The sequence below is a fragment of the Oryza glaberrima genome, chromosome 9, assembly GCF_000147395.1.
Source record: "Oryza glaberrima chromosome 9, OglaRS2, whole genome shotgun sequence".
Lineage (NCBI taxonomy): Eukaryota > Viridiplantae > Streptophyta > Magnoliopsida > Poales > Poaceae > Oryza > Oryza glaberrima.
Window position 1 is genome coordinate 3,899,148 of NC_068334.1, and position 14,531 is coordinate 3,913,678.

The 14,531-nt window shown below is 38.1% G+C and overlaps 1 protein-coding gene across 1 annotated transcript; it reads right to left on the reverse strand.

Moving 5' to 3' along the window:
* Positions 1–9,146: 9,146 nt before the first annotated feature.
* LOC127784899 (serine/threonine-protein kinase D6PK-like) lies at positions 9,147–12,622 on the reverse strand. The gene is made up of 3 exons (XM_052312313.1): positions 12,317–12,622; positions 11,165–12,112; positions 9,147–10,123 (listed from the first exon to the last, which is right to left on the reverse strand). The coding sequence occupies exons 2-3, from the start codon at positions 12,007–12,009 to the stop codon at positions 9,265–9,267; spliced, it is 1,704 nt and encodes a 567-aa protein (XP_052168273.1). The 5' UTR covers positions 12,010–12,112; positions 12,317–12,622; the 3' UTR covers positions 9,147–9,264.
* Positions 12,623–14,531: the final 1,909 nt, after the last annotated feature.

The following is a 14,531-nucleotide window of genomic DNA, read 5'->3' on the forward strand; positions in this document are numbered from 1 at the left end:
TCTATAATTTTCAGTGACATTTATTAGTTGGAGTGTAACCGAAACTTTGTGCATAAGTGAGTGTGTGTGTTGGGGGGGGGGGGGGGGGGTTTCAACATGCTCAATTTTCATCATAATTATTGTTTCGAATATTTAAGGCACGTACTCAAAAGAAATAATATTTTGGTATATGAGAATGATGTATTCTATTAATTTTCGTAACAAAAACTTTTATGATATTATACGTGTGTATGTAAATTTTATATTTCTTTAATGATAAATAGAAATCCAGACTCTATATCTATAAGCGGATATACACAATCATTGTAACTTTATTATTATGCGAACAAACGAACTAGGAAATGCGTTGTTGACTTTAAAAGGTCGACAAATGACTCATTTCGTGAGTGAAGAGAATAATACACTATGTGCGGCGCCTGATAGCATGAAATGAAATAATTATAGTGGGTGCTCAACTCTCCAGGATGCTATTGTAAAGTGGCCGATGATAGGAGTAGACTTTTGGGGCCAGAATATATCTTCAGCAGTTTATCCCAATAAAAAGTTGATTGCAAAAGCTCAAATGCAATAGAAACCAACCAGTTGTTCTTGGTCAGATAGTGGGGGCCGTATCTATTGTTATTTTTGGTTTTGCCTTTTATGGGGCATGGTGCTACGTGTGTCCATAAAGGAACATACGTATCTATGTTAATTAGAAGATTAATTATCTACCGGTCACTTTTTTTCAGATACTAAGATATATGGATATCCAGCAGTTTATATTTAGCTTCGTGGGTGAACATAAAAATATTAATTATTCCAACTTTAGAAAAGTGTAGTTTTGGTGACTTCTGAATATATTTTAGACAGACATAAAATAGACCAAAATGAAATATATAATAGAGAGCTAGCTCTTAGAAAAATTGCAAAAGAATTTATATATGCCTTACGCTGTACGTTGTTTCGATCTCTTGCTGCTGGTAGCTCAGTATCAAGATTTTTAAGATAGGTATAGAGGGTTTACATCTCCATGCATGGACCGCACGTATAATAGGCTTGCATGATGGGTTGACTTTTCTTCGTGCATGCATGTTTAAATACTACCTCTCCATCGTAAAACAGTACTAAAATATATAATTTACTCAAAATATAATAACTCTACCTATATTTTCTTCTTAACCAATCATAATTTTCCACATACTTTCCCTTCTCAACCAATCGAAACTTTCCACCATTCAGCTTTCTTAGTATCAATTTATAATCCTAAAACTTCTTATATTTTAGAAAGAAGATATAATATAATAGTTGTGTGGAAATAATAGAATAAATTAAGCGTGTGATGTGAACTGGTGTGCAAGTCTGCAAAACTAGCTATGCAATACAAGTTCTTTCTTTAACAAAACATCATCAAGCTAATAAATACTTATTACAAGAATTAATGGAGAACGGCTAAACAATACGACAGACAAATCGTCAAGAAAAAAAAGTTAACCTAGGAGGTTGACATAAAAATTAATATATAGCCAAACAATTTACTATAGAAAGTCTATCTACAAAGAAGATAAAAAAGAACAAACCCTGTAGCCGACTAACCAGTTGATTGTTCACACAAGAATGACAATTCCACAACAAAGACATTTTGTATTAAAGTTTCATTCTTGTTAGAGACATTTCAAGAAAAGGTATATGGCTTACATTACCATCTCATCATAAGATTCATCAAAGTAAATGTTAAATTGATAGGGTACGAGGGTATTCATTATAAAATCCCTGTCTATCAATTCTGCACAACATTACTTAGCTTGTTGCTGCTTACGTCAACATCGCCGATAGATCCAACCTATGAAGATAGACATGAGGTTTCACCTAGGTTACCGGAGCTCTAAAGAGAGTAGCAATGCAGGACACATACTTGTTGAACCTCATTTGCTAGCTAGATCAAAACACTCAAAGTAAACAACCTCCACAGTGCCATGTGACCTCAGATTGGTTCCATTTAATCTAAAACTACCTTTTGTGGGACCACATCATGGCCATGCCCTTCTCCTCCCATGGTCGAACAACCTCGATTAGCCCAAAGAATGAGTATCTTATTTGTTCTTCAGGGGTAACGCTTCCGGTGGATATGACGTGAAATCTATGGCGTGATAGGTTCAGGTCGAACGATACTTAGGTGCACTGTAAAAGCCCTAAGACAACCCACCCTTGTGTCACAGTTCCTCTAGCCAATTTGTGATTATTATTGTATTTAGAAACACCACACGATGTGCCTAATAAAGAGATATATGCATCTCGTAGCGCTCTTGATTTTTAGGCACCACAGAAAATCTGGCACAATCTCTATCATCTCAAACAGAGGCCTTATGTCTCACAGGCAGACCTCACACCAGGCATGGCCTGCTTCCGGTTGTGCTGTAAAACACAAGTTTTATACATGGATATAAGTGCTTCACCATATAGGTGTTGTGGATTTCATCTATATGTATATATATAGAGAGAGTATTATGAAAGAAAATAATTGTTCTCTTTTTCACAAACTATTATATATTGTTCCTAAATATATAAGTAATCCAAATTTTTTCGAGGTATAATTATTACTTAGTTTATTTGTTGGAGGTGCTTTCGATAATCAATTTTAGGGCTCCGAATTTTCCAGCCTGACCAAAAAATACAAGTTGCTAACTATCAATATCTAACGATTAGAAATATTTTCTTGGAATTATGTATATATAGAAAAATGAGTAGATGTCCTCTTGTTTCTGAGAAGTTATCTAAATAGATATAAAAATAATTTAACAAGATATATTAATATGTGATATATCACTCTATAATATGTAGTTTAAATTCAACTTCTACAAGTTGTAACAAAAATAACAAATTAAGTTCCAACTAATATGCGTATATTTGCAATCATATAATTTTTTAACTTGTACAAATTTAAATTTGAAATGCTACGTTTACGAAGTGATTTATCACGTACTAATCTATTTTGTTAAATATTTTAATTTTTTATAACTATTTTAATAACATGTAAGAAACAAGGAAGCATCTCTTTGAGAGTTTAGAATCAATTCTCATATATAAGGCACCCGTTGACACACTCATAGTCCAACTAAATTAATTAAATATACAATTTTAGTTAGAAAGTGCAAATGTTTAGTTCATTTAGTTACACTAGCTTCCGTTGGTGTAAAGCACTATTCCATTATCTAAAGTGAAAATATATATAGTTACGTTAGGGTGGATTAATGTGGATACCCTATGTGCTCATGTTTAAAACTCCAGAATAATAAGAGCATGTTATCACTAAATTGTGATCTCGATAGTTTAATTCCCTTTATTTTAAATGTCCTTAGTTATATATATGGGGTGTTCTGTTATCTGATCTGTGTGGCTCAGATCGATCTAACACGCTGGTGGGTGCTCCTAACAGAATAGATTCAATATACTAAAGAAAAAGGGCATTTAAAAGAACAAAAGGGAATTTAGAGTATGTAAAGTAGATCCGATTCTAGAGAAGGAGAAAAGTAGAGCTAGGATGTTTTTATATTTTCAGAACAAAGAAATGGAAACGAAAATCATATTATATTAGAGCCATAGAATAATGTTACCGAAAGGGAAAATTAATTATATATCCTCCACTAAAGTTGCATCTTTACTTCTTTAAGTTTCTTCCCTACATGTGTCACACTGCACATGTGGCCACTGTATGATTAAACCCCTAACTATGATTTATGAAGACTCTCATCGTCTACTTGTTTGCTATCAGCTATATAGCTACAATTAAAATTTAAATTTTGAAACATGATTTTGAATTTGATTTTAAGTTTTTTATCGTAGTATGTTTCATTTTAGTTGAAACATAGTTTCATTTTAGCCATAGCTGAAACGAGCCAAGAGGAAAAAAAACTTCTCTTTTTTTTTACTTGAGACCTGTGTGTTGTCAATTATCAGTAGCAACTATGAAACACACAATTCCTTTTAACAAATAGCATATACAAGTGTCTAAATAATACAGTAGATGAAAAGTTTTTAAGAAAATGTATTTTTCAAAACGTGGAGCAAATAATTTGTTTCAATAATTAACTTGAAAGGAGCTAAGCCTTCATCAAAGCCAAAAGATAAATGGAGAAATTTCTTTATTATATGGTAATGGTTCAAAATCCGGTGGTTGTAGAAATACCCGTGGATGCATGCTTCATTAAACAGAGATAATCTCTGTTACGATTAATTTATGGACTTATGCTGGTCTATATTGGTCGGCGTATACAAGTCTTTTATGTGATCTGAAAATTACCTTTAGGAAAAGATAGCAGAAAACCAAAAAAATAATTGTTAATGCCCAATAGCAAAATATGACAATCTGATCATATCTTTAGTTCTGCTGTCCGGCGCCATTTCCTCATGTGTGAACAGCAAAAGTGAGCAGGGTAAATTATCTAATTAACTTTGTCAAACTGGGATAGAAACCATTCCTGCACTGAAGTGAATTAACGTCGGAAAGGGTTCATTCTGCTGGGAGAATATAAACAGGTCGGCGTGTGTGTATCCAATAATGCACTCACGAATATAATCTGCTCGCTAAGATTATAAGCACTTTATTCCTGATTAATGTTTAATGTTCATTTTAAGAAGATTATAATTGGGAAATATTTCAGTGGATATTCAGTTTCTACATTCTCTTACATGGTTTTTTTATTATCGTTATTTTAATTAGTTGTGGAAGCATGGCATTCCCTTCCAATATTTAGTATTTTTAGGGTGATGTGATAGTGTGAATTAATTACGAAATCTTTAATTAATTAACTCGATCTCCCTGGCTGAGATAATGTGTTAGGACTGTAGTTATCGTTAATCAGTTTGCCTGCAAAAATTACAAAGAAAAATTTAAAATTTGCTACAAGACACTTAAAACTGTGATATTTGCCAGTAGACACTAAACGCGTGAATTTGTCCGATTACACCTTAAAAGTCATTACAAATATTATTTTTATTAAAAGTGGAGGGAGAATTTTTAACTAGAATGACTTTATTGCCCCTGTGTTCTTCCTCCACCCATTCCTTTCACGTACATCGAGGGTGCACGAAGCGAGGAGTGACGGAACGACTATGTGATGTGGTGATGTTGACTGCATAGAGTGGTGGCGGTGACCTTGCAACGGGGACGGCTAGAGGTGCAGCGGTGAGGATTGCGCAATGGGGCGGCATGGCAGAGGCGATCGTGCGGTGGGGCGCGTGTGAGTGGCTTGCGACCTAAGCGCAGCAGGGGTGCGCACATAAGGAGCAGCAACGTGACTGCAGGATGCAGCAGTGGTGACCTCGCCCAGCACGATGCAGCGGTGAGCACGCTCGTGGTGAGGATGGCGATCTTGCGGTGGGGTGGTGCATAGTGAGGATGACACGGTAGAGCAGCGACCTCGCAGCAGGCCCCGCATGTGAATCCTGCAAACTCACGCGTAACATGGACGCAAGGAGCGGCGGCGTAGCGGTGAGGACTACATGGTGATGAACCTCATAGTAGGACATGCATGCGTGGCCTGTGCTCATGCGCAGCAGGGGCACACAGGCGTATGGTGCGGTGTGGCAAACTCAATGCCCGAGGAAGATCAAGAGAAGGGAGAAGAAGATAAGGTTAAAACTGATATTTTACGTAGTTTCTATCTCATTAATTGGGTGGATAGTGTATTTCAATACGTCCGGTTTTCTGTGGTAAATTACCATATTTTTAGAGTATCCTCGAATAAATTCATATTTTTTTTGTCTATCAGTAAAGACCGTATTTTTTTTCAAGTGCAATGTTGGAAATTTACCGAATTGCAAACCCCAACTCGAAATGCCATCATCTCAGGCAATGCTTGCCACCAAACTTAGTTGTCCTGTCATGTTCAGTGCAAGATTTTCATTGGATTGGATTTAGTTTCGGATTGCTGCTGCTACGCTCTTATGGACCATTTACTTTTTCTCTGTTTTCTTTACACTAATGCTTTTTTGGTGTAGTTGGTCAAGACACTCAAAAGTAGTTAATGCACAAATATTAGGCACCTCTTGACCTATAGTACTCTTAACTGTATTAAGTATAGCCATAATACATGAGTGTCAATTGGTTATAATTTTTTAATTTGCAACAAAACAAACCTAGTTTAGTTCTTCTCTGAAGGGTGTCCTTTTCTATTACCGGCCAACGACGTAGCTATAGATCTTTAATTAGTTTCACTTTCATCAGCAGATGCAAGATACCTCTAGATCCAGTTCGCCATGATATGTCGCCTTCTAGACATGTTAGATGTGTCATATCAGCAACCACTTTGGTAGTGTGTTCATTCCAAACATTATTGTGCCATTAGATGCATGCAAATGGCGATGAGTCTAAAAGCTTGTGAGATGAACAAACAGTAAATTGAACTATTAAACAATAGTTGGTGACCTTAACAATTATAATAAGTAGTGTGACATGCCTAGTGTATGGAATCAATTATGTTGCTGATAATTTCTCGAGAAATCCAATGTGTATTGGGCTAAATTTTGTTGTTTGGCTGGGCCTGCTGTTGGATTTGGTGGTAGCTCTGAGGAGAAATGCAATGCACGAGGATCAAAATTAACATGAAACTAGTTATACTACTGTCAATACAAAGTTTAATGATTTTCAGTTTTTTTTTCTCTATCATCAAATGTATTCACGGCCTTATGTTACTGGTCCGTAATCTGTGCAAACTTAGTGGTAAGAGCCTAATTTTTCTGAAAAAAATATCTAAACAACAAAATGCCTAACATCCTGCTCATGGTCTCATGGGCCGAAGTCGCAATAGCACCATAAATTCAATAAATATTTACCATAAATTTCATAATTTCTCGTTGTAATGTATATATTATACAAATGAAAGCAATGTCTGTCCTAATGATATGCAGATCAACAAGATAAGTTTGTTGGCCTACATCTGTTGCCCTCAACTAATTATTGTTAATCCAACTCCAATAATGCAGCCCATGTGCTGAATCTTCCCAACACAACATCTATCCATGTGGTAACATTGGCTAGCCCATAAAAAGCTACTGCATAACCTGAAAGTGGATCAACAACTAAGAGTTTGAGAGAAGAAAATGTGAGACATATCTCTTGCTACTGTTAAAATGGAGTTGCCCTCTTCCCCAACCATGAGACCTTCCCCCACGTAAAAAAAAAAAACAAAACAAAACATTCCTAAAACACCACCTATAAAAAATCCGGATAAAAAAAATCTGGACCCTGTAAAATCATTCATCAATCTTTTTCTAGGACCCGTTATAATGCACGAGCATTATAATGTAAAACCAAATTAGCATTATATTTGATAAAAAAAATTCAGTTCAGTATTATACCGCTCATGTTTTAACAAAGTATCATTAGACCAAAAATTCCAAGCCAATTTTTATCATACTCAATTATTAATTATGGTACCAAATGTGATTTTGGCCACCACGTGGTGATTTTGATCTTCAAGCTAGGGCGAGCTATATTAGATAAATCTTCGAAATCAGAGGTTTTACTGAAGGTTTAAAATCAGAAGTAGCTATAAACCAGATTATTCTTGAACTACCATACTAAGAACATCCCACATTCCTCTATATTTTGTTTTCTTCAGTTGCACAAACCTTTATATAGAATATAGTATATATACAGTTTTGCTGCCTTTTACCTTCTATGATACAGCTGCTGTGCTAGTGGAACTTTCAGCTCAAACTTGCAATTTTTTTTACCCTTAGCTCAAACATTGGTGAGGTTCAGTTTGGGTTTCTAGTTGCAAAAGAGGATGAACTACCACCACCATAGGAGGCGTTTTGGGTTTCCATAACGTATAGGTGGAAAAGGTCCATGGAAAGAATAATCCAAAAGGGAGAGATCGTTTCATTATAAGATAATTTGTCGAACAGCAATGAAAAATTTCTAAACCATAGTGCATACGTTCCTTATGCCGTTCCAGTGGCGGATTTGCATAAATATACTCCCTCCATTCTCACCGTTGACTATTGACTTCTCAATTTAATCACGAATGTTTAAAATGATTAGATTATGATGAAATAAAGATGTGTGGTTATAATGTGAATAGCTGTGGATAACGAGCCAACTCAGCTCATTTGAGCTCACTATCTTAATGAGCCAGCTCAGCTCAGCTCAGCTCGCGAGCTAGTACGTTAGGAATTCATATCCTCTACATTAGAGATATTAATGCAAAGGCACTAGCAAGAATCAGATCGTGCGCTTGCTACAGTACTCAGCAGTGCGCGATAGTGTTTTCAATCTTGTAACTACAGTGAAGTGTCACTGTTCATTGCATAAGTCCATTGTTCCTACATGAACAGTACTTCTCTGCAGTATTGTAGATGATCCGGATAGCTCGCGAGCTAGCTTGTTAAATTCACAAGCTAAACGCCTAGCTTAGCTAGACTCATTAAAACTACCAGTTATCCAATCAAGCCAAGCTACGAGCCACGAGCCTTTTGTCCACCCCTAAATGTGAAGCTACACCCATAGTTTTCAAATTTATATTTCCTTTGCTAGTTGCTAGAAATAAAAGTGGTCAAAGTTTGAAATTGAACAGTGCAAATATCAATTATTCAAGAATGGAGGTGGTATAATGTACCCTCCACAAATGTTTTCCTTTCTTTGTAACTTCTATAAACTTCTAGACTTGTGATTGATAAACGTCTACCAGATAACCCACAATGTCAGATCCAAATTAAGTGAAGAATCACCAGGATGGAGCTGCTGCTCCTCTTGATAATATACACTACGATGATTATTCAACACCCTACCGTTTTGCATTGTGATTACCAAATGAGAAAAAATAGAGAGTATTCAGAACCTTTAGTTCAAGACACCATGGCAACATGGGTTCCTTGCCTGCTACTGCCACAGAAGTTGCGATAAAAATAAACCGACGAATTCATGGCTTTCAAGGGCATATGTATGCAACAAATCCTGCTATTTACCACTACAAGCTGTGATAAACTTCCATCACAGCATACAGTTCGTAAAACCGCAATCGCAGATTGAAAAGAAATTATTTATTTGTTATTCAAGGAAACCTAATGCTCAGTGAAAAAAAAAAGGAGGATTACAGGTTCTAAACAGAAAGGTCTCCCATCTAATCTAATGCGATTGATGGAGGTCCACGAAATGCAAAAGGAACTTAAGAACAGAAATGGGAGCATAGGCCAACTGAATATCAAGTTATAAGAATCCAGAAAAGGTCTAGGAAAAAGAAAAGAACTTTACAACTTGCACATAAATGATTTTATAAGACTCCACTAAAAGAAATCGAATTCAAGATAATTGTCTGAACCTTTCTCAGCAGTTGTTGTAGCCTTTTGACTTGTTGAGGCTACTGACCTAGGGATCTCAACTGGCTTGGGAATATCTGGAGGAGTCGCACACCTTATCAAGGCCCAGTTAACACCTTCAAAAAAGGGATGTTGCTTTATTTCTGTCGCTCCACGCTTATAAGCCAAACGATGTTGTGGTTCCTTAATAAGCAAACCCCGAATAAGGTCCTTTGCAGCAAAACTCACAACAGGTGATTCTGGGAACCTTAGGGACTGTCCGACAACATTGAACAATGTTGCTCTATTCCCTGAACCTTTGAAAGGTGTCTTGCCAAAAAGAAGTTCATACAAGAATATGCCAAAAGTCCACCAGTCGACAGCACTTCCATGCCCCTCACCCTTTATAATCTCAGGTGCCAAGTACTCATGGGTGCCAACAAATGACATCGATCTTGCATCTGTAGGTTCTGCAACAAGCTCAGGAAGTGGTCTGACCTGACTTGCAATGTCTGTTTTTGCCTTCTTCTCCTTTTTGGATTTGGAGGAGAAAAAGCGTGGAGCGAAGCACGTGGTCGTTGTAACACAAGAGGGTTGGATACAAGCTGGCTCGATGCACACTGGTTGTACACAATAAGATGGATTACCCTTTTGGTTTGGATCTACCCCAGGGTTTGAGGATTTCAGAAGGGTAGGGCTCACAGCACATCTTAGGGACAAATCAAAATCAGACAGCATGATGTGGCCATCTTCTCTCACAAGAACATTTTCTGGCTTAAGGTCCCGATATATGATGCCAAGCATATGCAGGTATTCTAGAGCAAGAAGCACCTCAGCCACATAAAACCTGCAAAAGAATTAATCAACTAAACATCAACATGACTCTCTTAGACTTGAGGAAGGTTTAGTACTATCACTCCATGATACCAGAAAACCAGGGCAGACACCCCAAGTAACAACAGCAAAACAAAAACAATATAAACATGTCAGGACATGATGAAGAGATCATAACTCTTCAATATACTAGAACATCAAAAACTACAAAATTGTCAGGACAACCACATGTAAGATGTAGAAAATAAATGTCTTTCACATCCATCAATCTCTTTTTCCATTAGCAGACAATAACAAAAAGAACTGAAGCAACACATTAATAAAAACCATAAAACTTAAACAACCATATGTACCAAGGGGGAAATGCAAGAAAAAGATGTAGTAGTTTATTTTTTTTTTTTAATTTTCATGTAGGTTCAATACACAGTTCCTAAGAAGGATGAGTCAGAAAGCATGGCATGAGGAGGCAAAATGATACATGTCTATGAAAAAAAAAGGAATTATTAATAGCCATATTTGAATTGAATGGTATGCAGATGCATGGTTCTCAGAAATTAAGAGCATGGTGGATTTGTCCTTCTAATTCCAATGACACATCTTACAGAGCTTAATTTTTCATCAAACCAGATGTTCAATGGTTCTTTAGCACCACCAAAAAGAAGCTGGCCTGAGCCGCAAACATAAAAGTGCTTATCAGATCTTAACAAGTGTTACTATAAAAGATTCCAAACAAGTAATAAAATCCAGGAGGATCCTACAGTCCGCGCCAACCAAAAAGCATACATTTGAGTATCTTTTGCCAATTGTTCAGCATTTCAATCTGATAATATATAAATCAAGGGCAAACTGTGATAATTAAATTGCAGGCACAAGTGCATGAAAAGGAAGCTGATTAGACACCTATTGGTTAATATGAGAAGATAAAAAGTATAAGGCCAATTGATTGAGATGATCACAAGTACTTATAATCTTATAGATTTAAGATGCTTTACTAAATCCCATCTCAATGATTTATCAAAGGGTTGGTTGATTGTGAATGTGATTAGACACTTACTTGGCAGCTTGTTCCGGAAAAAACTTCCCCGGTTGCTTTTGCCTTAGGGTGTGCAGGTCTCCTCCAGGGCAAAACTCCATTACTAGGCATGAGAACTTATCAGTCTCAAAATGAGTGTACAATGTTGGCAGAAAAGGATGGTCCAGGCACTGCAATATCTCCCTTTCAGTCTGGGCTCTCAGTAGCTTTTTGCGGCCCGCTAGAGACGCCTTGTCCATAATCTTCATAGCGAAGTAGCACTTTGTTCCACTAAGCTCCGACAAATAAACACTGCCAATGTCACCACAACCAAGCCTCTTAAGTAGCCTGAAATGGCCTAACCCCAGCGAACCTTCTTTGGTTCGGACCATCTGTATCGCTTCCCACCTTGAATCATTCGACTTGTGAGGTTTGCTCGCGCTGCTGCACATACTGCTGCAGGTGCTCTCATCACTCACATCACTGCCAGCACTGGCTCGATAAACACTGCTCTTGCCGCTCCCAACAATGTCAGCAGCATGGTCGCTCACCTTCGTGCTGCCACTCACCTTTGTCAGGCTGCTTGCCCTGTCGCTGCCTTTGGCAGAAGCCGAGCTATCCTTAACGCTGCCGCGCAACGAGCTTTTCTCAGCATCTTCATTGCCATCCAGCTTCACCGATTCATCAACAGAACAGCTATCCTTATCTTGTTCTTTCACCCCACTGGACGTGGCTACATCCCCCAGCAGAGTCTCTCTGGATGAAGCAGTCCCAAGTTTACCCCCTCTCGAAATAACTTCTTGGGATTGCGACATTTCAGAGGATGCCGCCATGGTTTTATCGCATTTCTTGTCGGTGACTACATCAGGAACAGCCTTGGAAGCCATCACCAGGTAGGAATCAATCAGTCAACAATTCCTCTCAATGATATCAGCATATCCCGGCCAATCAATCCATCAATCAATCAATCAATCAATCAGGAACCGGAACCTATCAGAAAGATTGCAGAGAAATTAGGCTGCGGGGGGGAAGCGAGAAAGATTGATCCATGAACACCCGATCAAATCAAGAATCAAGAATTGCCCACGCCGAATGGATCTGAGATCGAGAGGCTCCCCTATTCCACAAAAGGAAATCTGGCGGGAGCATAGGCAGTAGCAGTATCAGGAGGAAGAGGAGGAGGAGGCTACTCACGTTCTGACGAATCATTCGCCGGAGTCGGAGAAGCTCGCCGCCGGCGACGCGGGCACCGCCCTTCCCGGGGGAAGAAGCGGCGGGCGAGGGGTTGAAGCCGTCTCGTCACGGGTGGGAGGTGGCTCCTCCCGGGCGGCGGGGCTGGGGTGGGGAGGGGGCGGCGGCGGCGGCGGCGGCGAGGGTAGAGACCGTCCCGGGAGGGAGGAGGGGCGGCGCGCGGATGGAGGTGCGGCAGTGGCGGATGGATGCGGACGTGGTGGCGCAGACTGGAGAGGAGTGAAGACGCCGTCGTTTTCTTTTTTTTCTGTTGTTTTTTTATTTAGTTTTCCTGCAGTTTTAGTGGACCGAATTTTATTTATTTATTTGTTGTTGTTGAAGACTGAAGAGAGAAACAAAATATGGGCCGTGCTGGTTTTTCGGCCCAAAATTACTCATCTTTTAGTGAGTAGTACCATGCGTTGGAACAGGGGCCAATCCATCAACGGTTTTATGTTAGCTCAGTTTTTTTATTATAGGTTTTCATAAGTGAAAAATCTAAAAAATACTATTGACAAACGTCCAATTTCAAAAATATTATCGATAAGTGCAAGTTTCATGAAATATTATCATACTAGTGACTTTGTCCCAGAAATATCATTGACGTTAGGGTTTTGTTAGCAGCCCTCCTTTAAATTCTATAGGATTCAGTTAAAAAAATTATATAGGATTAACGGCACATTTAATGAGATAGGATGGACGGAACATTAATGGTGATGGCATTTCTAGGACAAAGTCGTTTGTATAATGATATTTCATAGAATTCAGACTTGTCGATGGTATTTTTTAAAATTAGGTACTTATCAATGATATTATTGATAATTCTTGAATTTTCTTTTTTCTACGTCCCAAAGAAACTGACATAACTTTTGACTAAAGTGGTGTGTGATGTGACAAAGTCAGCAAACTAACCAAACACCCCGAAATACTCATTCGGAAACCACTTATTACCACTTACCAGCCCAGAATGCACAACATTCATGCAATTTCATACATCTCTACTATTTATAAAAATTGAAGATATTTCCATTAGAATTTTGGTACGTTATCCGTGTTTGAATTGGTTTTAATTTATGTTTCTGTTAAATCATTTCCTTTTTTTAAGTGTCCCTCTTATATCCGAGACGCAAGTGTCCCTCTTATATCCGAGACGCGCACGAATTAATTGGAACCGCACTTTTTCACGTGCCCCTTATTGCACGCGCAATTGCCTAAGCCTGTTTTCCATGGGTCAGTATATGTGGGCATATGGCGTATGTGAGCTATGTGTGAGACACATGGCATGGCATATGACGCTGCATTGGATTTACATGCATTGGATGTACAGACGTGCCCTAAGACGAGGCATGTTCCTAGATATTTGGTTATGTGGGACCGATAGAGACGTCGGGTCCTTTGAGGATGTTGTATGACATCCTAACCCAATTAGAATATTGCATGTGTGTCTCATGAGAGCTGTATACGCATGTTTAGCTATGTGGGACCTATGGAGACGTCGGGTCCTTTGAGAATATCGCTAAATTAGCAAAGGTGGAACCAACTTGTAAGGGTTTATCCCTCTAACTATGTCACTTCCGGGTTAACCCTTTTAAGGTAAGTGGACTCACCCATTAAGAACGGGTTAGTGGACTCGCCCATTAAGGACGGGTTGTTACACATATTATACCCGCTTTTGAGTTTGATTGGCATGAATGAAACTCTTCAAATAGTTAAGGGATGTAAACTGAACGTTTTCCTTTAAGAGATACTAGTTCTTTTATTATGTTTCATATTTTAATGAGATATATTTTATATTTATTATTTAGGTTTAAATCTATAACAGAAAAATAAGATGTAATTACTACTTAAGAAAAACCACTTTCGTATGGTTGGGACCGGTTTTAGATGCCGAATTGGCAAGACACCCTTCGGGAGGCACTCATGAGGTGTTTTATAAGGCCTTGTTTAGTTGGGGAAAATTTTTAGGTTTGGTTGTCACATCGGATATACGAACATTTGAAGTATTAAACGTAGTTTAATAACAAAACAAATTACAGATTATGCCATGAAACTGTGAGATGAATTTATTAAGCCTAATTAATCCATCATTAACAAATGTTTACTGTAGCACAACATTGTCAAATCATGGTGTAATTAGGCTTAAAAGATTCGTCTTATAATTTACACGCGCACAACATTG

What these genes read in the sequence shown, in the direction of transcription:
- LOC127784899 (XM_052312313.1), bottom strand. Translation starts at nt 12,009, where the DNA reads ATGGCTTCCAAGGCTGTTCCTGATGTAGTCACCGACAAGAAATGCGAT. An exon ending in TTTCCGGAACAAGCTGCCAA is followed by an intron (nt 10,124 to 11,164) that starts GTAAGTGTCTAA and finishes ATTCTTTTGCAG; the next exon opens with GTTTTATGTGGCTGAGGTGC.